Here is a 26,743-nt window from a genome sequence, read left to right as displayed (position 1 = left end):
CCTATTGCTATCGTTTAATGAAACTAATAAATATCTATGCACTCAATACAATCTAAATAACTTATTCTAAACTTAAGTACCTAACCATAAACAAAAGTACCTATTATGTAGTCTGAGCCTATCTGAAACCTAGTTAAACATTGTGAGATATGGCGTTTCGACTTTCTCCGTGTTCGGCATCATAAGGGTCACAGTGACAGTTAAATAAAGTCCATTTTTCTCTCCACCTTTAATTTGCAAGGTGCGGGTGCCTATATAAATAGAGTGAGTCGCCCGCGCGCCTCAGTTGGTTTTTGATTTTTGAAGTGAACACTTCGGCAAAATGGCTCAATGTAGCCACGGTTCTCGTCGGCTTCGCTCCGACGGGGAAAAAAATATAATATTGAATTTGCGGAGTCCTCGCTGCCGGGAGCTGTAGCGTGATGCGGACCAGGCGGCGCGGGGCCTGCTGGCTGCTGCGCACGCAGCCATTGCTGAGGATTTCGCAACGAAGGTTTGAGTTGATAAGCCGTGAGTAAAATGCTATTATTTACTGCTTTTAAAAGCTCAGCCACTGGTCATAATGCTCCGGCGCTTGGGGTTTTTATCCTACGCAGTAGGGTCCGATTCAATAGTCGTGGTGATGATTGATCACATATTCCGGTCCTACTAGTGGCGCTTGAGCTAGATACTTACATTAATGACCGCTTTAAGTAAAGCATATGTTAATTTTATACAGGAAAAAATAATAAAAATATATTTTTCTACCCTCAATTTCTAATATTTTTAGAAAACAGTTGATAAAAACTTTGCTATTACAATAATGCACTTGATTATAGCTTATGTAAGGCTTTACAAACAGGAGCTTTCCAGGACCGTCATAGGATTTTTTACAGGAAGTAGAAGTTTCAGTATGTTGGGACATTGTGGCATGTGCGGCGAGTAATGTGATCCGCCGGTACCTACCCGCTGAGGGTAGGCAGGCCGATTCGGTGAAATTGAAGTTTCGTGTAACCTGCACCCGGCCCTGTGCTCCCGCGCTGGCCGCCGTCTTGTGGCACCTGCATCGCAGCGTACACCCGGCCCTGCGCTCCTGCCCTGGCCACCGGTTCGTGCCACCTGCATCGCAGCATACACCCGGCCCTGTGCTCCTGCGCTGGCCGCCGTCTCGTGCCACCTGCATCGCAGCGTACACCCGGTCCTGGCCCTGGCCACCGGTTTGTGCTACCTGCATCGCTGCATAGACCCAGCCATGCACTCCTGCCCTGGTGTTGTCCCACCTGCATCGCTGCGCACACCTGGCACTCCTGTTCTGGTTTCCAGATCCAAACGCCCCCTGTCTGGGAAGAGATTTTATGCTCAGCGGAACCGCCTGCACTATTGCTAGCACGGTCATCATCATCATCAGCCATCATTATGAGTGACTTATTTAGAAGGTATCGAGTAACGTGCGCTATTCATCAGTGATTTTGGCATATGCAGACGAACGTTTACTGCCAAGGTTGGTCATGTTAGCCATACAAGGGCACACCAAGGAAGCCTGAGTAACCACCTGCAGTCGCCGTAGCCGCATCGGCATGGATGACGACAAATCGGGTAACGTGCACCGCTTCTAAAAGTGTTATAGCACTTCGATTTGATGCCTCCGCTGAGGTAGGGTATTCTATTAAAGCAGCTTTCTTCTGAACTGCCCAAAGTGACCTGTAGACTGCTCCTGGGGATAGTTGTGCAATCAATTTTTTTATTTCGATGTCTCTGCTGAATAAACTGTCTAATGCAGCTTTTGTTCTAAACTGCCTTAAGATCATTGGACTGCTCATGGGAATGGTGACGCACGGTAAGTACAGGAGCGTTACTCTATACTGATGAGAAACGAACGAACGAGAGCTGTCGTGCAATCGGCACGTTTAATACATACAAACAGATAGTTCGCGCCGCAGTGCACTGAAAGTTCGTTTTTCGTCATATAATGTGACCCCCCAGACACTATCTTAAGTGTCATGACACATCGGCAGATTCCAGCTTTGAGTCTTTTCTTTTCTCGGCTGTGAGCAAAGTGAATCCCACCGGCGAGTGTTCAACCTAAAAGCACTGAGCTAATTCCTGATTTCGTGAAAGTCGCTGTTGCTATACCATACCGCTTCACAAGTTACCGAATTTATTATGATCCTACTGTCGGGTGATCATGATCGGAGTGTCGTCGCGGTTTCTGAGTGGCACCATATTAGCTGTCTTCCTTATGTCCCAGTGGATTGTGAGTGTGTATCCGGGCTCTTTGTTGAAAAATGCGTGAACCTCCTACGCAGCAGCTGTCTACTAGTTGTGTATCGAATAAATCGAGTAACGGTGCTCTTGCACGAGACGACTACCTTTTGGTAAAATTATAACTTCCACTATTCTGGGAACATGCATATACCTACTGTGTACTGTGTATCACATCACGTGTAGCCGCAGCCCTACTCAATGTACGGGGCTAGATAATAAACAATGGCAGTCGTCATTAAATTTCTATGAATTTCGAAGGTCATCATTTGGAGCACAATCCAAAGGGTGGAAGTACCTATTCATGCCTAAACGGCTTCTCTAATGAAAATGTATTTTTAATTCGATTCTGGCGCAAACGTTTCATAACTATTTTTCAACACTGTATCTGCTGAAACTACTTAGACTGACTGGTTAAGATGCAGACGTGCCGTTTTCACAATTCCATTTTGAGTAATCCTCAACTGTTTTATGGATCTTTCAGTTAGTTACGTAACTAGTTACCAAGTAAAAAATTACTTGTGTCATGCTCGTACTCGCATCTCATTTAGGAGCTCTCTGGCCTCTAGCTGAAGGCTAAAACTGGTATATATATCTACTAAGCTAGTACAGAGTTATAACCGGGCAGCGGTGACATGGTAGCTGCTTGATTTATTAGAGTTTGCTGAAAAATTTCTAAATAAGTAATAATTATTAGTCATAATATTAACTCTTCGCAGTTCTTTCAGAATGCAATACCAGGTCGCTGAAGTAGATAACCTTGCTTAGCTGGACAACAACAAGCCTTTTTGTTTTAAAGAGTGTCACAGTTATTCGCCGTTCCACTGTCATATCGATGTCCAAGGACTTTTTCTTGGGTATAGCTAACTACCTAAGTTTACCTATAGATAGCCGCAAGCTATCTGCTGTTGGCGAACTGTCAGTTCTGATTGATAAGTCAGGCTCGAGGTGGCTCATCCAACTGTCCATGTTCCCGCCATCATGATTGTTACTTCCACAGATTAGAGAGTCTATGTTGGCTGTCGTTGCATCAGGTCTGATCAGGTACAACTAACATCTTTACGTACCATCTTTATTTAATCGAGCTATTTTATTTTGTTTTATCTAGGTTGACTTAATGGTTTCAAAATCGAACCTACAACAATGTAAGTAGGTACCTACCTACGTACCTTTGAAGTTGCAACAAGGCGAAGCCTTAAGGTTTTGGCCGAGACCTGCCCTTAGTGTTGACGAACATACCTAAAGGTGACCTTGTTAATGTTTTTCATATGAAGTACTGAACATTTTACTTATCCTGGTGGCATGACTGATCATTTACTTACCCAGCTAAGACATGTTAGCCGGGTTTCATTTATCAACTATTACAATTGTTATTGTTGTGTTAATCAATCTTTATTAATTGATGTCATCTACCAAGGAATGCTGCCAGAGCTCATAATATTCACACATGATGATACAGAATGATAGTAGCCCACAAAATCGGTGCAAGGCTTATAAAATAACTTTCCTTCCTAGTAGGACTGCACAGGAACTCGTTAACCGCCGAGTTAGTTAGAATACAAAATTAGACTGTGTGTTACTTGTCAATCTAGAATATGAATATAGTGACCTGCATCATGTTTTGAAAAACTGAATACTTAGTTATCCGCCAGTGTCACAGCCTTCATCTAATCTTTTCCAGTAGCTGATGAGGCTGAGATATTTAGTAAAATTATCTTCCCTTCAAGCACCACTCCTCGTTCCAAGGACTAGATGCCGCGCCAGGTGTTGCAGGCCGTGTCGTCGTTCGGGGCTGACTGAGCAGGTCCACGAGGCTCCAGGGTCGGCTGCTGCATTTCTGAGGTCAGTCCAGAATTACATACCCTAGTCAGCATGTGCTGACCTGAGCCCCAGCGGCCTGGATCGATATTCTACATTTTACAGCTTTTAAATATTGTTGCAAAGTATTTCACTGGTTCCATCCATTCGGCTAGTGTATGTTAAAAATATTGTCTTGACAATAACAAGATTTTGATCAATAATTAATTATAAGTATTGCTTTCGAAGAGGCACTGTGTGTATCCATATGTATAAATACCTACCTATATGTATATAGGTACATAGTTACATACCTTCCATAACTTTCTGACAAGTCAGGAATAATAAGGAAGTACTTAAGTCTTATGTATACTTATACCTTTCTTTTTAGTATATCTATTACCTAGAAATCTATGCATTATAAATTTATAGATTCAAATATATATCTACTGATATACTCATCAGTAGCTTATGGGTCACAGTTGGTTTTCTCTCCACCATGCGACAATAAACACATCTCACAATGTTTAACTAGGTTTCAGATAGGCTCAGACTACATAATAGACGCATTTTTCCTGAAATAAAAATGACATATTATGTATCTAGCCTATCTGAAACCTAGTCATTTCTGCATGGTGATATTACAACTGAGGCGCGCGGGCGACTCACTCTATTTATATAGGCACCCGCACCTTGCAAATTAAAGGTGGAGAGAAAAATGGACTTTATTTAACTGTCACTGTGACCCTTATGATGCCGAACACGGAGAAAGTCGAAACGCCATATCTCACAATGTTTAACTAGGTTTCAGATAGGCTAGATACATAATATGTCATTTTTATTTCAGGAAAAATGCGTCTATTATACTTCCATGGAAGTTGCTCATGTGACGGATTCTTATTACCTACCTTCTTCTTCCTTGCCTTATCCTAATTTATCGCGAAGCGCGCGGGAACAGCTAGTATAAAATAAAACGACACAGTTCTTAATTGTTTTGTTTTTAATTAAATAATTATTATGCTCGTCAAAGAATCGTAATATTTGCTATGCATAAGTAATGTCTAAATCAGATCAATTTGTACAGTACAATTTGTATTTTTCAAGTCAAGCTACCAAACTAAAGTGACCTCTCTTCACTTATATTAAAAAAAAAACTAAATACCTAGAATTCACTTGCTGTTTTGCACATAACATAACACACTTAAAAACTCTTTGGTTCTATATACATTTAAATTAAGTATAGATAAGTCCAGTAAACTTGAAATGAGATGTATTCAAAACGTACTTAGGTAAAAAAACTTGTTATTTTTATTACATCGCACGTTAATTTGACATTCATATAAGAAAAGGAATGGTATACAAACAAATAAAACTAAAATCAGTCTTAATTTTGAATATTTCTGGAATTAGTGTCCTTTAACAAAGCCCAATTAACTGTTAAAGAAAGCATTGAGTTTATATTATTGTAATGAATGATGATCATATTCCATACATGTTAAAATATTGCAAGTTTAAATGGGACGCACATTCATCTATTAACAGTGTTGCACTTTTGTAGGTACCTTGTGAAAGTATAAATACAGAAACTGTCTATGACTTGTAATTAGGATACTTTATATTAGCAAAGTCAAAAGTTTTAATGCACATGACTGTACAACTCTTTGTAGGTACGGTTATAGTTATATATTTTTTATAGCAAGTGAGAGTGAAATCAAAATACTCAAGCTTTAACTGCTGACAATAATATAACAGCGACAAATAGGTACAGTTTAGTCTTGGACAAAGAAACCAGCATGCGGAGAGCAAGTTTTTACACCGTTCGAGTAGTGGCGAGTAAACGCGAATTTGTATGGTGCGGGAGAGTCGCCACCTAGCGGCACTCGGGCTGAACTAGTTGCGCGCCATACAAATATAAGTCGATTTTCACTGCCGATCGGTAAAAAAAACCTACGCTAGGCCCACTAACCTCTCTCAGGTAGCAGTAGCATTGTCATTGCCATACTGGGAGAGGTCTGGTTTCTTTGGCCCAAACTGTACATTTATGTCAAACTTTAGGTATAAGTGATTTTTAATCACCTTACCAAGTAGTGATATTTATATTGCGACATTCAAGCACCATTATATAATGATTATAATTATTAACATTTGCATGGCAGTGTACATTAATACATTAGGTAGTAGAGGTACATTATTGTGATTTGTAAGTATTATAATTCAATTTACATGTAATATAATATAATCATGGACGATTGTTTTGGCGAATTTATTTCTATTGATTTCCTATTAATTTTATTTGTTGTATCTTAGCACCATACATACGGCTGATGATGTATAGATATAAACTATATTATTATCTGTAGGTAGGTACTATATGAATTTAATCTGAATATTTGTCGGATTTGTTGTAAATAAGATTCATTAGTTATAACTATAACATAATCAAAACACACAGCATTATACTTAATTATATAAATATTGTTTATAAAAATACAAACGGAATATATAATTATCAGTAATATTTTTCATCAATAAAACTACTTCTGTTAAAGTAGAATTTTAAGACACTTGCAGTTTTAATATTACGAATCACAAACACTAAGGAATTCACGAAAAATATATACAGAGATCTCTTGTCTAGTCATTGTGAACTTATGAACTCTCACATCGTTACAAATATAATCTCTAACTAAACTTATATTTACAGTATTATATTCAAACACATTCTATTCAAAATGTAAGGCTACGAAAATATACACAACTTTTTAATCTCATTATTTCACCAAAACCAGACAAAAATACAATGTGAAATTCAACTCCAGTCACATTTAACTTTGATCTGTTTTTATTATTAGCTTTAAACTACTCAAATCGACTAGAAAACTATTGTGAACCGTTTTATAGTCATTGGAATACTTTTAACGAAAAGTAAAACTTTACAGCAAATAAAGTTCTAGCTCATCTGCTCAAAGCACAACTTTATACAACCTACAGCTAACTATATTTCAAATTATAGTTTTATTTATTAATCAGTTGACACTTATTTTTTTACAGCCATGTCGCGGCCTACGGATTTTCGATTTTCAAATTTCTGTTGCAAGCTCGCGACGTTTGACGGCTTCGAAGATAGTTTAGTCGCGTTCGGCTTTACATTCGAATCCGCCTTTTGCACGGCTATAGAGGCGGGTTTAGGTACTACTTTAGGTTTGTTTTTATTTAAATTATCCGCCATGGCTTTCACACTAGAGTCCACTTTTGAATTAGCTCTGTTTAGTGGTGGATTTTTGTCTGATTTCAAACTTGTTGAAGAGTTCGTTGATTTGAGCGACGGAGTAGTTTTAAGTGTTGGTTTCTTATCACTAATAGGTGTAGGTTTTAGAGGTGGTCTAGCGTTATCGTTAGTTTTTGGCGCTAAGTTAGGTTTTACAGCTACTTTTGGTCCTTCGTTGGCTAGTTTGTTATTGTTAATAACATCTGGTGGTTTTGCGTTTTTAGTGTCTGCGCCGGCGCAGCTAGAAACTACATCTGGACTGTTCACTGTAATAGGTTTTTGAGTTACATTTCTGGGTGTACCTTTCGGTGATTGTGGCACGCTGCGAAATGTCGATGTGGTTTTCAGACCGGGCGGCGTCACTTGTCTTGAGAACGTGGGTATTTTAGAATTAATTTTCATAGTAGGTGACGGAGGAGGTTTTTCAGCTTCGTCTGCCTCTTTAGTATCGATTTTTTGAAACGTGGGGACATTTACAGCCGCCGGGTTCAGATACCCACTACTAGTAGTAGAGACTGTCGACTTGGCGCCAGAGTTGCTGTAAACACTCTCAGGCGTTTTGTACTCTGTGTTCATGTAGGTGCTATCTCTGTTCTGAGCGTTCTGTTTCTCCCTCTCTTTCTTTTTCCTCGCGAGTGTGGAAGTCGAGTATATGGAGTCGAAGTTGCGGTTTTGTATCTCGTTGACTATTTCCCCGAGTAGCCCCATGCTCTCCGTGCTTCCAGAGTTAGACGTTATAGGTTTGGGAGTGTTGTAACCGACGGGCGGCGGTTGTGGGATCGTTTTAATCGGCGGCGGCACTCCTGGTAAAAGCTTAGCATGTTTCTCTGGACTCTCCTCTATAATGGCGTAGATATTGTCGCCTTCTTCGTCTATGTGTGCTAGAGGGGCTTGTATCTCATCGATACAGTCGACGTAATCGGTCGATTTGATTTCTGTCGGTTTCGGCGTTTGGTATATTGACGGGGCGGGTTTAGTTTCGTGGTTAGGCAGCGGGGGCGGGGGCGCGGTGGGTCTCCCCACTCCAGACACTGGTCTGGGAGCGCCGGGGGGCTGTCTCATCGAACCAAAGCTTTGTATAACCGGCTTCTGCGTCACTGGGGGCCCGCGCATACTTTGGGTGCGATTCGCGAAGGATTTCGGATCGTCTCCGTCTTCAGAATCGGAGACCACCGATATAGAATTCGCCGGCACGTCAATCTCCTTCTGCAGAATGGGGTTGGATATCTGCAGATTCCTCAAGGCGACTTTGTCGACAGTTTTCGGCACCCGCACTAAATGGTTCGGGTTTTTAGGGAGCGAGTGACTTCGTTCCACCGGGCTCCTCTCTTTCTCTTTAGGCTTCTCGTGTTTCAGAAACGACGCTATTCTGTTGAGCGATATTCCCTCTTTCACCTTCTTGGGTTCTTCTGGCAGAGGCTTGAGCAGCACATTGCCTGCTGAGTGCATGCTGAGAGGTCTCTTTGGTAGATCGGGGGAAGCCCCCGGCACGCCCGGGGCGCTCCTAACCGGACCCATAGTCTTGGAACCTTGCAGCGGAGAAATCAACTCCTTAGCCGTGCAAGTAGAAGCTTCTAGAATCGGACTGGAAATCACCGGTCTTGGAGGAGGGTTATTCATAACGGGATGTGGTTCTTCTATTCTGTCTGTACCTATTAAAGCTTTGATTTTGTTTTGGACGGCGCTGTTGTTTCGTTTGACAGACGGACTGGCTTTGGGACTGTTTTGTTTGGCTGCCACCGGCACTACCGGCAACGGCGGGGCCGATCTCAGAACTGGCTTCGCTACTCCCTGGTTCAAAACACTCTGACTGTTACTCCCGCTCCTATGAACCGGCGTAATCTTAGCGCTTTTGCCGGCATCTTTGTCAACGACAACCGGACTTTCTACTCTCGGTTGGGTTTTCTCGACAGGGGTTAACGAAAACCCTTTGAAATTGCCAAAGAAGTTTACCGTAGGGTTTATGTTTCCTGTCGGGCTTCTATCGGAGTCGTTTCTGAGGAGGCTTGAGGACATGTCATCGGGTGACGACAACGTGTGTACATTGACTGGAGGGGCTGGCGGGTGCGACTGACTGTGGAAGTTGGCCGCGAACTTGCTCGCGCTGCGTGATATGCGACGCTGAAGAGAATTCTTCTTCGGTGATTGCATTCTGTGGAAGAAAAGGTTTTGTTCAGGAGGGTGTTGTTTTTGGGCTTGTATGGTTATTTTGGTTATTTAATGCATGCCATGTGAAATGTCTTTGTTAGTTGCTTATATGGTTAGTAGTTTTTGGTATACAGCGAAAATAAGTGCAAAAATTTCAATGCCAAATTGATTAAGATTAGAAAGAAATAAAGGCAAGAATAAATTAAGCAGATAGATAGATTGGTACTGATGTGTTAATGTGTGAAATGCATGCAAAGATAGGATCAGTTAGAACATGCTCTATGAATGTTTCAATAAGATTCCCACTCACCACATCACAGAAGAAATAAGTTGATAAGTACTACAGAAAAGCAGAAGAAGAATAATAATTATAAAGGAAGAAAATATAAGGAAAAATATTTTATTTTGACGAACACCACAGTTAATAACTAAGTACTAACTAATATTACGTGCTAAAAACTACATAGTAGCAAATTACTGTAGGTCTAGTACAAGTTTTTATCATTCGCTTCTTGCATACAAAGTCCGCTTGCGCAATCTGAAACTTTTGAAAATATGAAACAATCATGAAACTTTTGACAGAGAAAACGTTTATTCGTTATTTTCTAAACTCCAAAACCTGTACTAGACATACTGTATACAAAGTTACTTAAACTGAACACCAACAGTATCACATGCGAAACAATCACAAAACCCAAGGCAACCCAACACACTAACCCAAACTTAACTACTTTTTAAACCCATGCACCTTTACATTCTGTCCAGACAAATACAACCCACTATTCCTTATGCTATAGGCTCTTTTCCGATGCTGAGGATTAGCTATCATCTCATTAGTAGTCGACGCCAAACCAGTTTTTATTATCTCCACTTTAGGCTTACTTTTGCTTCCATTTACTGGCGGCATTACTACATTTTTACTATCATTGAAATTGGTGACCCCACCAAGTTGAATTTGTATATCGTCTTTAGATATCTTGGCGGCACCAAACTTTTTGCTCAACAGTTGCTTTTTGACCACACCGGAAGCTTTCGCAGCCTTTTGCACCTCAGCAAACGACACTTCCGGTATAGTTTCGTAAATCGGACTATCCGATCTTGTCAATTCCTGACTCACTGCAGCATGTTTACTTTCTATATTTTTGCTACTATTTCTTTGCCAAAACCTGCGTAAGCTAAACAATTGAAGTCTGTTAGTGAAGTTACAAGAGTGCCCGATTCCGCTATTCCCAGTGTTCCCGCAGAGCAGAGTGTGTACGTACGATTTCTTGGAGCGCCCCCACGCGTGGATTCCGTTTTGTTTGCAGTAGTAGAACAGGAACATGAGCAGTAGGATCGTCGGGATGATGCCCAGGAATATCACGTACATCGCCACCATGAAGTTTCTTTGAACTGGAACAGGAATTTTCGGGTTAAAACTGATGGCTTTGTCTCGGGTTCGTATATGGTGATTTCCTCACCTCTGAGGAATCATCAGATTGCTAAGGATACAAAATGATACTCTGGCAAAGCCATATGTGCCGATAATGAACCGGTAACTATTTGGACAGTATTATTTTCCAGTGGAGACCTCCTCTTTCATTTAGGATCAATTCAGTCACACCATATTAATGATATCTATATAGCTGGATTACCACTGACTGACCGTTAGGCCCGGGTCTCCTATTACACGCCGTAGATCGCGTCCAGCGTCACGCCGTAGGCCGCGTCACGATGCTCACTATAGAAATGTACTGATGTGGTCTCCCTCACACGCCGACGTTGGCGCGTAGACATAGTGAGCATCGTGACGCGGCCTACGGCGGTGACATTTGACGCGACCTACGACTAGAATGGGAGACCCCGGCCTTAGAGTGGCAGACGCCGTAACAAGGTGTATAGAGAAACAAAGATGAATTCAGAGCAGTTGAAAAGTGTGAATAACGGCATAGTTGTATTTGTCTTGTCGACTAAGCCTCATGACGATGAGTCAATGCCTTGACACGTCACGTCAAGTTGATGATGATGAAGACAACTCACCGCTGGGGTCAGTGGCTGGTCCGGAGTCGTAAGAGCCGCCGGGGCCAGGCAGCTCACATAGTGGAGGGGAGAAACCAGGCTCGCAGTGACAGTGACCTGCAATAAGACGATAGACTTGCATAACATATTTTACTTTAGTCTTTCAAACAAAAGGTAATGCAATTAGGGTCTACCACTAACTGGACTGCGACGAAAAAAGTCTTCCCGAGTCCTGCCGAACTGGAATTTACTTATAACTTTTTTTTTTTACTTTAACTATTGCAATTTTGCTATTAAGTATACTTGTGAGTGTTTTTTATTCCTTTATATTACCACTCACGTCTATAAAGTATAAAGGGTAAATGTAACAAGTAAAAAAACTCACAAGTAATAGCAAAATTAAATCATCGTGAAAAAATGTGAAAACATCTCCTGAATTGCAACTTATGGCATGAAAAGGGCTTATGGGGTATATAATCATTGATGTCGATTCTGAAGGCAGAAATTAAAATTTTTGAGCTGTCAAACTATAAATTTTGCCAGTGAAAAATGAGATCTACGGGAACAGTCATAGAGTCGAATTTTAAACAAAGAATTTAATGTTTTGACAGCATTAACATTATAATTTGTGTCTTCAGAATCGACATAACTTTAAAACAACGTTACCGTTAGAGTTGCAGACGCCGTGTCCGGAGCAGTTGGAGGGACATACAGCCGTGGGCAGCGACGACACGGCCGCCAGCACCGACGACACGGTCACGCACTTCTGACTCATGCACATCTGTGGATTGTACGCTGAGTTAGTCTGGTTTGTTGTAGCATTGTTATATATTCCTTGCGGTAATATTAAGATCTAGGTCATTCTGCGTCCTCGTCCAGTCATTCGCTGGACTGACCACCTTAGGTGGGTAGCCGGTAGTGGTTGGATGAGGAAGGCCGAGGACCGAGTGTTGTTGCGCTCCTTATGTCCAGCAGTGGATGATTATTGGCTGATGATGATGATGATGAGGTCATTCTAGATTCCTTTTTCTAAAATTCTAATACGCTTGTCTGCGGACGGTTACACATTTGTGTTGCAAAAGTTATTCTCACCGTTCGAGGAGTGAAAACTAAACGTGAATTTGCGTGGCGCTGTGGTGTCCAGGTGTAGTGCCCCATTTGTACCGCTAGGTGGCAGCCGTGGCTGGCGGCCCTTCCATGCCATACATTTAGCATTTTATTTTCGTACGTTACGTAGGCCCTCAGACTTTCGATTTTAAAATGTCCTTAACTATTCATTCAAACATTGATGGTTTGAAAAGGTACAAAACTGTACAGCTACTAATGAAGCTGACTGTACATAGTACTTTATAATGATTACCTTCTCATCCCCGCACCTAGCCCCGTCGGGCACCATCCCCGGGTCCACCTGCCCGAGGCCCAGGTCCACGAGCACCGTGCGACACGGCTCTATCTTACCTGAGAACAATGTAGGAACATGGTTAAGTATAATAATAAAGTATAATAATAATAATAATTTATTTATTTTTCAACCAACACGGATCAAAGTGTACAGGTGCGGTACAGGAGGTACATTCAAGAACAAAAAGCTTAACTCTACTACGAAAATAAACTTTAAACACTGTTTAACAAGCGTTTAAAGCGAAATTTCACAGATTTTGTAAGCGTTTGACAGCGGTAAACATCTGATCAATACTTACCCCCTTATTCATAGAAAAGTTACAATACGTTTTAACTAATAAACTGTTTTATCCCTCTCTGTCAAAGAACAAGTTGTACTTTGTCGGAGAGGGACAAAACAGTTTATTAGTTAAAACGTTCTGTAATTTCTCTATTAATAAGGGGGTTACTATCTAAGTTTTTGTGGTAAGGCTTCAGTGTTTAAATTTCTGGGACTGTAAATTTACCTTGCCTGATAAACTTCATTCATTTTTTATCATAATCTTAAGTTTCTGGACCTGTAACCTTGGCTGATAAACCTTATACATTTATATCATAATCTTCGAATTGAAAATTGGTACTCACTTTCATTTAAATATTTGATAAATCTTCGGTGACAAACCCTAGGCCAGCGCTAGTAGGTATTTGTCATCGAGCCATATTTCTCACCGAGCCATGCTAAGAAGAAGTCACAGTTGATATAGCTACGTCACAGTTGATATAGCTACGTCACAGTTGATATAACTACTGTACCGTTGATATTGATGAAGGTGTGCGTCTGCAGCGTGCCGCCGGTCTCGATGCCGAACGCCAGCTGCTCGTCACAGTTGATATAGCTACGTCACAGTTGATATAGCTACGTCACAGTTGATATAGCTACGTCACAGTTGATATAGCTACTGTACCGTTGATATTGATGAAGGTGTGCGACTGCAGCGTGCCCCCGGTCTCGATGCCGAACGCCAGCTGCTCGTCACAGTTGATATAGCCACGTCACAGTTGATATAGCTACTGTACCGTTGATATTGATGAAGGTGTGCGTCTGCAGCGTGCCCCCGGTCTCGATGCCGAACGCCAGCTGCTCGTTGAGGTGCTGACAGTGCAGGAGGCCGCAGTGAAGGTCGTCGGGGCGCTCGCAGCGGACGTACCGCTGCTGGAGGCGGTCGTAGCCGCAGTTGCCGTGTCTGGTGGAAAGGTGGGTTTTTAAATTATTTGTCGTATTTTACAATGGAAACGTTAGATACCAGTTTCAATAACTCTATCTATCGATAGCTGACAGTCTATCTCAGGTCTATGAAAAAACAAACCTATCACGGGAGTACAAATGTACAGCGAAAAGCGGTTGACCTCTGACTACCCCTTCGTTGATTACAGTCGTGAGCATATCATGTATCCCGGAATTTCCAGGGGAAAACTTAGTTGAGGCGAAGCGAATCTCAGGGCTAAAGCTAGTCTACAATAATAGTAATAAAACAAAAAGGCACTCACTTGTCAGTCTTATTATTGATCTTGGTGTAGCAGGCGTCGTGCGACTTGCCGCCCGTGGGCCCCCACAGCAGCCGGCACTGCGCCGAGTGCGAGCGACACGACCCCTTCACGCAGTACGCCTGTAGTCAACATGAATATGAATATGAGGGGACATCTCACACACGGCCATCCGACCCCAAACTAGGCAGAGCCTGTGTTATGGGTATCGGACAGCTGATATATCTACACAAATACATAGATAAATACATATTAAATATAAATATCAACACCCAAGACCCGAGTCCATAAACACGTCTTCGGGACATTGCTCCGAGTGGCCGCTACAATACTCAGGGAGGGCGCACTTTTGGTTTTGCAGCTTGACAACAAGAGTTAAAAGAACCAGGCGGTCACTCTCTAAATCAACGACCGAACGAACACGGCACTTTTGCCTGGAGAGTTACCCCCTTATTCATAAAAAAGTTACTGAACGGATTAACTATTGAACTGTTCTGTCCCTCTCTGACAGAGAACTGATGCGTATGTGTATATGTATGTGTCACTAGTCGTGTGCTGCGACACCGACATAAGGTACTTAATAAACCAGTGTGAACTGAGCCGCCTTGCGTATTACTCATATCCAACAGTGGCGACGAGCGCGAATTTAAAATTACCCGCGTGTGAAAATTGTTCATCGGCAATAATGTCTGCAAGCGTTACACCGTTTTTCGGTGCAATATCCACCTTTGATCACCACAACCAAGATTGGGTGACATTCCGGAGCAGGCTGCAGCAATGGTTCATTGCAAATGAACTGGATAAAGAGTCGGACAAGGCGGGCGTGAAGCGTCGCGCCATCTTGCTCAGCGCACTCAGCGACGAATCTTACCAACTGGCGAGTAACCTCGTGCTACCAAAGACCTTGGACGTCGTGGACTACGACGACATCGTGAAGGCGTTGGACCAGCACTTCACACAGAAGCGCTGTGGCTTCGCCGAGAGACGTCACTTCTACGTGGCAGTGCAGCAGCCGGGCGAGTCGCACGCGCAGTGGGCCGCGCGGCTCCGGGGCCTCGCTGCGCACTGCAAGTTCAAGAACCTGGAGGAGGCCCTCCTGGACAAGTTCGTGATGGGGATGGCGCCGGGAGCCGAGCGGGAGAAGCTATTCTCGATGGACATCGAGGAGCTGACGCTGGCGAAGGCGGTGGAGCTGGCGAGCAGCGTGCGCACGGCACGCGCCGCCGCCGCCGCCGCCGCCGCGCCGCCAGCCGCCGCAGCTTCCGATGCAGTGTTTAAAATCGACAAGGGTCGAGACCCTGATAGGTCCAGTGTTCCTTCGGAGGAAAAGTGTAGTGTGTGTGGTCGAAAGAGCCATAAAGCCAATGTGTGTCGATTCGCAAAATTTAAATATACCAAGTGCAACCAGAGAGGACATCTGAGAAGGATGTGTAAGACGGTCAAATATTTGGAGGCTGAAGCTAACAGCGAGGGTGACGATGGTGAGTTATTTGTAATTCGTTGCACGGGCGGGGCGCCGATGATCGAAACAGTGTTAATTAACAATATTCAATTAAAATTTGAGGTAGATAGCGGTTCTACAGTTACAGCTATATCTGACAAGACCTATTATTCACATTTTTCACAAGTATCATTAGGTCAGAGTAGGAAAAATCTAATAAGTTATACCGGTGGAAAAATAAAGTGTCTAGGTACCGCACAATTACCAGTAACATACTCGGGTAAAACCTTCGTACTCGACGTGTATGTTATCGTAGGGGGTGGTCCGCCAATTCTAGGTCGTGACTTTATATCAAAATTTGGATTAGAGTTATCACCTATTAAGTATTGTGATCAACCTACCAGTGCAGAGGATAATTCATTATCCGCAATATTAGCAAAATACTCAGACGTTTTCGAAAACCGGTTAGGATGCTTTAATAAATTTAAAATTAAATTAAAGTTAAAGGATAACGCTACCCCAATATTCTTTAAAGCGAGGCCAGTAGCTTTTGCGCTTAGAGAAAAAATTGAAACAGAAATAAATAGGCTGTTAGATGCCGACGTGATCGAGCGCGTGGACCACGCGGAGTACGCGTCGCCGGTGGTGCCGGTGCTGAAGGCGGACGGCACGGTGCGGCTGTGCGCAGACTACTCGCAGACCATCAACAAGCAGCTGCACGTGGAGCGCTACCCGCTGCCCACCGCGCACGAGCTGTTCGCCAGGCTGCACGGCGGCCAGCAGTTCACCAAGCTCGACATGTCCTCCGCGTACGCACAGTTCCCCATCGTAGACGACGATAGCATTACCTGCATTAATACGCACAAGGGTCTGTATAGGTACAAACGACTAATCTTTGGACTGTCCTCGGCTCCTGCAATATTTCAGCGAGCTATGGAAAGCATATTAGGTATAGACGGCGTACTAGTATTCTTAGATGATGTGTGTATAACAGGAAAAGACAAAGAAGAGCACCTAGGTAGGTTAAAATTAGTCCTAGAACGATTTAAGGGTCTGCAATAGGGAATCGAGGGTTGGCATTGTCATAGAATTATGTAGTAAATGATGCTCTACAGCCTTGAAAAAAATCACACAGGTAGTTGAAGAGTCTAGCTAGGTGCTGAATCATTCGAATTTAAGTAAATGATTATGGATAACTGTAAATTAATTTCAGAATATCAAGAAAAACCAGTCAATCACACTCCCGTATTGTAACAACTGTGTCGTAATTATAAAGAATTTTCATATGATTTTTATCATATTATAAAGTTAAAGGCTTGGACTAGGCGCTAAATACCTTGTTTTTTAATAAACACACACTTATTTTGTGTAAATTAATCCCAAACTTGAGCAATTTTTTTCCCTCAAATCTTCATACAAATATCTATGGCGGCTTTCTGTGTTATAAAATCATAAACACAAGTGACGTTTGACTCAGTTGGCCGCTGGCCTCCAAAGAAGGGTCACGTCGGTTTAGGCAGCACTGACAGCTCGCGATCTTATCGTGTACAGATACAAAATCACTGCACATTGGTTGTCATTGCACTTTTTCAACTTTTATGACACCAACATAATTTGATTTGAAATTGAGGAAGCATAATTCTTCCAGTATATTCAATACATTAAATTAAATTAGATAGTGTGCAATATTCTCGTGATATTACAGTCTCGTAAAGGTCTGATGAGGAGCAGGAATATAGCGAATGGATCTAAGTGATGACAATACGCACGAACATTAGGTTAGGGATCAAAAATACAGTCTCTTGGTGCTGGTTGAGGTATGGTCTCGTGAGGATCTGATGAGGGCAGTAACACGGTGGTGGCTCAATTTTATTTCAAAGATGTTAATAGCTAAAAGCATCGAGTTTGGGCTATTAAGTATGTTTTTCAGAGAGAGAGAAAGAGATTTTGTTTTTCCTCTGGATGTGTTAGGTTTACTGGGTTTACTAAGTTCATTCTGTTAATGGCATCAAGTTGTTATGTGTTCATAAGTAATAATTATTTATTAACAAAATGCTGTTGATTCTCCACGAAAATGTAAAAATAAAAATAAAATAAATAAAAATAAATTCGTAACGTAAAATTGTCAATGACGGAATTTCTTCTATAGACAGTAGCCACAAAAAAAACAAACGATAGATGGCGTGATTTGAAGATAAAGATACATTTTTTCGACACATAGACAGCAACAACAAAAAAAATACAGATTTAAAGAAAAGAAACACATACTTATACAAAACAACAAAGAAAAAAAAAGGATACACATCAAAATAACTGGAAAAACTATAAGCCCCAATTTACTTGTGTGGGACAGGGAGTACCATAATATTTTTTTTGGGGTACTCCCCATCTATGCGAAATATAAGCTTGATATCTTTACCCGTTTCTGAGAAAAAGGGCGGTGACAGACAGTCAGTCAGACAGACGGACAACAAAGAGATCCTATAACGGTTGCTTTTTTTCTTTTGACGTTCGAAACCCTAAAATTAAGTAAAAATATTATGCTGCCAAAAAATGGTATATAAACAAATTATACCAGCAGAGGGTTCACCATTTAGCTGAATGTTACTTAGAAAACGGCCTTGAGTGGCGGTCAAGTTGGTCCCCGCCTGCGATACTTTCCATTAACATTGGGACTCGTTTTCATGTTTTTAGCGTACAGTCAGGTTTTTAGTTTTTTATAATTGTATTTTTTTATTTGTAACTTTTTAGTTGTTTTTATTTTATGAAATTTTACGTCGGTAGGTAGTTCATGATCATTTTTTATTTCAATAATTTTGGTGTTGTTATTTAAATACCTTCAATATGCATATTTTTGTAATGTGAAAATCAAGTCCTTTCATTTGATACCTTACACGGCAAAGTTGAATTATTATTTTTTCGATCATCACGTTATGTCCTCAAGAGGGCGCTATGTACATTTTAATGGAACGTCACATAGCCTATAGCCATCGCGCCATCAATACGCTTCTAACAATACCTCATACATCAAAATCTATCAAGCCGTTTAGGCTACAGGAGGGAACAAAGAAACAGACAAACATACATATATATACATACATACAATCAAAAAACATTACCCTCCTCCTTCGGCAGTAGGGTAAAAAGGAGTAAGACAGGGGGTCATTCTGAACTTTTGCTCTACGAGTTTTGGAAATTAACAAAAAAAAACCTTTTTCATAGAAACTTTGTTGGACATGTGACTTTTTACCATGGAAAACGAATATTTTTTTTCGCGAATTTGCAAATCTCGTAGAACAAAAGTTGTTCAGAATGACCCCTTGAGTCATCCCCTTTTGGCTTAGTATAGCCCTTTTGCGACACTATGTATTTACTTTGCTTTGTCGTCGGGGTTCAGTTGGCTGGAGGATGCCCGAAACTTATGATCTACACTTTAATACTTGTAGTTACCTTTCTACAAGTAAATACCACATTTGTTTGAGAAAGCTAATCGGGTTCCGAGTATAGAGTAAAGTGGCACCCCTATTAATTTCTACTCTTTCCTGGTGCCTACCAGTGTAAGTAAGAATTATACTTACTTACCCTAAAATCACCCAAAATGTACTTGAACATAATTGTCAATAAAGTTGGCGAGTAAAAGTTTATCGACCCACTGTGCAAACTTACATGTGTGCGTGTCACTGCGTGTGCTGTGTGAAGAGCATTGAAAACCCAAAATTGGCGCGGCACGTCACACTGTACGGGCCCTTAAGGAGGCCGGTTTAACTTTGAGAAAAGATAAGTGTGATTTTTTTCAGGACGAGATCACTTACCTCGGTTATGTAATTAATAAAAACGGCATAAAAAAATCACAAGATAAAGTTAAAGCCATTTTAGAAGCACCTGCACCAACGAACCTCAGCGAGCTTCAGTCCTTCTTAGGATTAGTGAATTATTATAGAAGTTTCGTTCCAAATGCATCATCGGTATTGGCCCCTTTGTACGATCTTTTAAAGAAAGGAGTAAGTTGGTTATGGTCGAACGAACAAAACGACGCGTTTAATAGTATTAAAAAGTTACTAGGCTCTGATAAGGTACTCGCGCACTTTAATCCAGATGCAAAATTGATATTGACCGTGGACGCAGGGCCGAGAGGCCTCGGGGCTATCCTGTCGCAGGTAGGGGGCGATGGGGTCGAACGCCCGATATCATACGCGTCTCGCACTTTAAATGCCGCGGAACGCAAATATTCGCAGATCCAAAAAGAAGCGACGGCCATAATATTCGGCGTCCGCCGGTATCATCAATACCTATATGCAAGGTCCGAGCCGTTCGTTCTACGCACAGACCACAAACCGCTCCTGGCTATATTCGGTAGTCAGCGTGGAGTGCCAGAAGTTTCGGCAAACAGACTCCAAAGATATGCACTGTTTTTATCTTCGTATAACTACGTTATAGAATACGTAAAAAGTGCTGAAAACAGTGCAGACTATTTATCTCGCGCCAGTCTACCGGAACCGGTTGCTCAGGAGTCGGAGGGGCCGGGCGCGGGGCGCGCGGGCGACGTCAGCTCGAGCGCCTACGTGAACTTCGTAGTGGAGGGGGCGCTTCCCGTTACGAGCGAACAGCTGAGCCGAGAGACCCACGATGACGTCATCCTTCAGCAGGTGATTAGATACGTATGCGACGGGTGGCCACGAAAAATTCAGGATCCGCTCATTAAACCATACTTTTTATGCAAATTAGAGTTATCGTATGAAAGGGGATGTTTAATGAGAGGCCACAAGGTAGTAATACCAGAAAAATTACGGCAAAAAGTGTTGTCGGAATTACATAATTCTCATCTAGGAATTGTAAAAACTAAAGCGGTTGCACGTTCTAAGTTTTGGTTTCCAAAAATTGATACAACAATAGAGAATATGATAAATAACTGTAGTGTTTGTTTAAGTCTCCGCGCGACGCCACCGCGATCGCCTATTGTTTCATGGCCTTATCCGAGCGAACCTTTTGAACGAGTACACATAGATTTTTTAGGACCGATTAACAATGAAATGTTTTTAGTGATTGTTGACGCATATACTAAATGGGTAGAATGCGTAAATATGAAAAACAATATCACGTCGACCAATTTAATTAACAAATTATTTGAGTACATGTCGAGATTTGGTATTATGCGAACTTTGGTAAGTGATAACGGAACTTCGTTTACCTCCGAACAATTCAATCAGTTCTGCAAACTGAACGGAATCAGTCACGTGACCACACCGGCGTACCACCCGGCTAGCAACGGCCAGGCAGAAAGTTGCGTAAGAATTGTAAAAAAGGGTATAAAGAGCGCACTTTCAGCGGGCGGCTCGGTGAATGATGTGAATAATGGTTACTCAAATATCTATTCGACTATCGTAGCTCCGTCCACTCAACGACAGGAGAAAGTCCTGCCAGTCTGGTGTTTGGCTGGCAGCCGCGCACCAGGCTGGACCTGCTGCTTCCCCCCGCGCCTCCCTCACCCTCGCCGTTAGCTACAAAGTGCAACATAAACAGTCCTTACAGAATGATAATCACGGCGGAATCATACGGAAAGACTTTCTACCGGGAGATGTTGTGTTGTTCAAACAATATATTAATAAAAATAGATTCCATTGGACTAAGGGAATTATTTTAAAGAAAGAGGGATCGATTTTGTTTATGATAAAGGACATTAGTAATGGTATAGTGCACAAGAGACATAAAAACCAAATAATTTTGTTTAAAGGTCAGTTAGATGAACACTATAACTTCGATCTAGACACAAGTGTTACTAGTGGGGAGGGAAGTAGTCTGGAGAACGGAAGCCATGTTGATGTCCGTCCTGACGGCTCGCCCGCGGGCGCCGCGCCGCCGCCGGCCGCCGGCCCTACCAGCCACCGCGCTGATGATGATGACGATGATGACGCGCCGCCGCCAGACACGGAACCCGTCTCCACGCGTCTTACTTTAGGGTTAAGAAATATACCGAAGGTTGATTATAAGAGGTATTTCTAGGATATGTTAATTGTATTAGTTGTAAGCTATTGGTGGAGGGATGATGCGTATGTGTATATGTATGTGTCACTAGTCGTGTGCTGCGACACCGACATAAGGTACTTAATAAACCAGTGTGAACTGAGCCGCCTTGCGTATTACTCATATCCAACAAGAACAATTTGTTCTTTGACAGAGAGTGACAAAACAGTTCAATAGCTAATCCGTCCAGTAACTTTTTATGAATAAGGGGGTTACTCTATACTGACGGCAAACGAACGAGCGAAACCAGCTGTCGTGCAATCTTCTGCACGTTTAATACAATGACAGTGCAACAACGATCCGAAACTTCTTTTTCGTCTCAGAGAGTGACCTTCCTCCTGCTTTAAAATTAGTTCGTTAGTTAAAAACTCGCCTGATGGTTGTCGCAGGGCGTGGCGTCCATCTTGAACACGTCTTCAGGACAATGTTCCGAGTGGCCACTACAGTACTCAGGGAGGTCGCACTCTTAAATAATTGTTTGTAAATAGTTTTGCAGCTTGACAACAAGAGTTAAAAGAACCAGGGAGTAACTCTCTATATCAACGAACGAACGAACACGGCTCTTTTGCCTGCAGAGTTACTCTATACTTTCGAAAAACGAACGAACGAGAGCTGTCAGCACGTTTTTTACAATGAGAGTGCAACAACGATCCGAAACAACTTTTTCGTCTTAGACCACCCTGGTGCTTATAAATGTGTGTCATTTGTGTGTTAGTTTGTAACTCGCCTGATGGTTATCACACGGCGTGGCGTCCATCTTGAACACGTCTTCAGGACAATGCTCCGAGTGGCCGCTGCAGTGCTCGGGCAGGTCGCACTCCCGCTCTGCTGCTCGGCAGACAGTGCCGGCGGACTTGGGGCGGCATGTCTGGAGGAGAATAGGGGACTAGGTTAGGAACGAATATTTAGGTCATTTTTAGGTTAGGAGCCAAGTTATAGGCTTTAAAGAGTTGGCCCGTGGCGATTCTGGTGTAAAATGTTGTCTAAATTGAAATTCTGAATTCTGGTGAAAATATAAACATAGGTATGCAAAGTCCCGTTAAATATTTGCAACGCGCTACAGAAGCGATGGCAATGCGTTACTAATGCGCTACAGCATCACAACAGTATCGAATGAAACGCGCGATAGAGTCGTACTACATCGGGGATGGATGGAGAATCCCGACTGAATGGCCGGCAGCTGGCATTGCACTTTGCGACTGTAGAGCTACAAAAAGTCGCCACAGACTAGACTAGTTATATACAACAATTTAAATAAATAATAAATGGCAACATAACACCCACCTCAAGATTGCAACACATGCCCGTCGCACAAGTAGCGTTACTACGTAACATACAAGTATCAGGGTGGCAGCACGCAGTACACTTGTTCCTGGCGCCCGGCTCCATCATCAGCCCGCAGTCACACTGTTCCCCAGTTCTATACGTACCAGAATCGCTACTAATCATTCTTCAGAAGCAATCCCGATCCAAAGAAAGTAGGATAGCTGGCGACTGCGTCTCGACTGTGTAACTACAAAAAGCCACATAGCAAAGGGCTCTTAAGTCTAAAAACTCACCTCCAGATCGCAGCACATGCCCGTCGCGCACGTAGCATTACTCCGCAGCATACAAGTATCGGGATGGCAGCACGCAGTACACTTATTCCTTGCACCTGGCTCCATGATTAGCCCGCAGTCACACTGCTCGCCTGGTTCCACGAACCCGTTGCCGCAAGTTGGGGATTCGAAGAGTTTGGTCGGCTTGTTTCTGGGGAGATGAAACATTGTTATTTGTAAAGTCTTTAGTAAAATATGGCATAAGTCTAAGCCCCAGTTTCATCATACTCGGTTAGATCATAACCAGGGATTAGCTGTTGACTTTTGACACATCTGTCAAGAATTTAATATGAAGATGACGTATATAACTCATGAACTAATCCTTTGTTATGATCTAACCGAGTATGATGAAACTGGGGCTTCGGAACTTTGAAGATGCTTAAGCCTGTTGAATAAAGTTGTTAGTTTTCAAATAATTTGTTACGATAATCGATATCGCTTTTAGCGATAAGAATGATATTGTTTATTTTTTTTTTATTGTTACATTGTAAGTATTGTAACATCTGTGTTTGTTTTAATCATTATAGTAATAATGAATTATAATTTTATAAGAGAAAGAAAAAACAGATTGGTAGTTCGTAAGATACGAGAAGGTGGATCTTTTAAAATACTTTTTGACTGTGATCAATAATTGTTCCAAACAATTTACATACACCCACAAAACTACACATACCTCAAACAATAGTCCATGCCCTTCTCGAAGGCCAGAGCCAAGCTCTTGAGGCTGCACGAGGACCAGTGCAGCGGCATCACCGACGTGGAGGAAGGACTCATGATGCACTTGTCGTCCGGGCATTTGCAGTCCTCCTCTGTTGGGGATGGAGTTTAATTTGTTATCTATGATTGTGTTACTGATTTATGATGAGATGGTAACCTGTGTTATTGTAATTTTCACAATTTATGTTACCTATTTATTTAAGATAGCAAGATTTTTTTTTATTTTTTTTTATTTGTCGCGTATAAAATTACTTTTGTAAGTATATTGAGCAATAAAAGAATAAATAAATAATAAAATAATAATTATTGTAAACTTTTTCGAATCAAACAATTACAGTATCGCCATACGCAGAATACATTACTTTCGTAAAACGTCCCAAAGGTACAAGAAATCAAGTAACTTGACCATTGCATTGCACAATAAATACTTTTTAAGTCGTGTCCAGGTCGCGCGATGCCATTGGCTTTGATCTATCGCATCAACATTACGCTCTCTTATAAATTAATATGCCTCCTTCTTCCTATTTTTTCATTAAATATGTAAAACTATTGCTCAGCTTTATCTTTTACAATATTAATAAATATCGCTATTATTTACATCAAATACTACTAAAACCCACCAGTATCATGCTCCATGCCGAAGTTGTGCCCCATCTCATGAGCTATAGTGGCGGCGACCAGGCCGATGACCTCCGAGTGATTGGTGGCCACTCCGCCCGACAGCTCGTAGGTACAGATGGGGCCTTTGAGAGCCTTGCCCACCACGCCGTCTTTGAACTTCAGCCGGCTGGAGGAAAAAAAAAAGTTTATTAAAACTTGTGGATGCAATAAAAGATTGAGTATTGAGTTTGTTTGCGGTATACATAAAATATATATGTAGATTTATCTAGGTAGGACGAAGATCTGCGAAACGAAAGCTCATCAATATAAAGGATTTCTGAGGTCCATCACGTCTCCATCCGTCAGTAGCTATAAAATCTATGAATATGTTTTAAAATATCAGTTCAGATAGATGCAGATGTACCGTAGACACATATACCTCTATGGTCTGCAATCGCCTGATAACAGTTACATAGAGCACCAAATCATCACACTTACGTGAGCAACTGTTCGCTGTTATTTGGTATCATGGGGTCCGTGTATGCCTATAGCTTGCGATCGGCTGAAAACAGTTACCTACGGCACCAAATCCTCCCACTTACGTAAGTAATTGTGCGTTGTCATTCGGTATCCTTGACACGAGCTCGCGCCGCCGGTAGTGTAAGAAGTTGGTCAGCGTCTCGTCTCCGTCAGTCAGGAGCTGGATCTCGTCCACTTCGGACCAGACCACTACGCCGACTAGCGCTATGAAGATGTTTAGTGGCGCGTACATCTAGAAAGAAAACAAAACCAAAATTAGATAAACAACCCTATAGATTTACCCCCGAATTCATAGAGCTTGGATAACAAATTACATTGTGATATACAAATATTCACTTTTTGACCGACACAAATAGCCTAAACTCTTGTGTTTCGAAGTCATTTGTAAACCTCGTCTAAACATAAATACGGTCTATGAATTTGAGGCTTAGTCTATTTTATTAACTATGCTTTGTTATGATAATAGTGTTATTCAGTGCTTATATAACAGTGATAACTAAAATTAAATCATTCCGAGCATTTCGAATACATTAATGAGCTTTGAGCAGAAGCGCATAACTAGCCGCCCGCCCGGTAACACATTAAAATTGGTTTAATAGTTTCGAAACTACAACTCCCCAGAATTATTTTTTACAGTTACAAATTATATTAATCAAAGAATATACGTACAGAATTAATAATATTAGCCACATCCTTCAGCTTGTGGTGCACGGCGGCGACGCTAGCGCCGTTGGCGAGGTACTCGTCGTGGTCCGACACCAGAACTAACTCCAGGTACCGAGACAACTTGTTCTCGGAGTAGGGGCCCCGCACTTGAGTCTCTTCTGCCGCACGCTTGTACTGGAAGTTAAAAGAGTTTGGTTAAGATTTTTTACATTCACACTAGTAAAAATGCTCTTGATTTAATACAAAACAGTGATAAACAGACACAAACTATAATCAAACTTATAAAATATAGACAGGAAGCCTCGCCTACATATAATCTCTAAGTTTTTTTTAATAATGTGACCTCAGTCAACGAGGTTCAATTATAGAGAACAAAAAAGATTGCATCCACCAAATTAAAGCTGGCTGATTTCATCGCTTACTAAAAAGTGACTGATTCTACAACCTTTGCTTTTTACAAACTAACATACTACAAGAACTACACCCATCTCACTCACCCTGCTAGGCCGGCTATGCTGCGTCACTGTCTCTCCTGAGCGTTTTCTTCTATCTAAATGTTCAGTTTTATTCTTTGTGTGGCCTCCCTTGTATCCGCATGTCTTCTCAGACTGTAGGTCCGCGTGGTCGTAGATGTAGTGGTGCGAGTCTAGGGTTGGACCTGGAATAATAAACAATAAATTATTAAGGGTATTTTTTAGGGTTTATAGAAGAAGAATGTTCGGCGCTCCCTGGGTGGTCAGGGCTGATCAGATAGTCCAATCTTTTAAAAGCAGGGACAAATCC

At 41.9% G+C, this 26,743-nt stretch overlaps 1 protein-coding gene across 1 annotated transcript in view; it reads right to left on the bottom strand.

The window, feature by feature from the left end:
- Positions 1-5,020: 5,020 nt before the first annotated feature.
- LOC105387785 (disintegrin and metalloproteinase domain-containing protein 19) overlaps positions 5,021-26,743 on the bottom strand; it is a 65,700-nt gene continuing 43,977 nt past the window's right edge. Inside the window, exons 5-18 of the mRNA XM_048630510.1 lie at positions 26,458-26,618; positions 25,964-26,134; positions 25,357-25,526; positions 24,775-24,941; positions 24,111-24,246; positions 23,399-23,588; positions 22,567-22,707; positions 14,381-14,499; positions 13,910-14,076; positions 12,813-12,910; positions 12,119-12,233; positions 11,474-11,569; positions 10,717-10,846; positions 5,021-9,458 (exon numbers count right to left, since the gene is read on the bottom strand). Of these exons, the coding sequence (XP_048486467.1) occupies positions 7,076-9,458; positions 10,717-10,846; positions 11,474-11,569; positions 12,119-12,233; positions 12,813-12,910; positions 13,910-14,076; positions 14,381-14,499; positions 22,567-22,707; positions 23,399-23,588; positions 24,111-24,246; positions 24,775-24,941; positions 25,357-25,526; positions 25,964-26,134; positions 26,458-26,618 (4,244 nt within the window). The 3' untranslated portion in view covers positions 5,021-7,075. The remainder of the gene's footprint in view (positions 9,459-10,716; positions 10,847-11,473; positions 11,570-12,118; positions 12,234-12,812; positions 12,911-13,909; positions 14,077-14,380; positions 14,500-22,566; positions 22,708-23,398; positions 23,589-24,110; positions 24,247-24,774; positions 24,942-25,356; positions 25,527-25,963; positions 26,135-26,457; positions 26,619-26,743) is intronic.

Source organism: Plutella xylostella, chromosome 26 (assembly GCF_932276165.1).
Source record: "Plutella xylostella chromosome 26, ilPluXylo3.1, whole genome shotgun sequence".
Classification (NCBI taxonomy): domain Eukaryota; kingdom Metazoa; phylum Arthropoda; class Insecta; order Lepidoptera; family Plutellidae; genus Plutella; species Plutella xylostella.
This window is presented reverse-complemented; position numbering and strand designations above follow the sequence as displayed.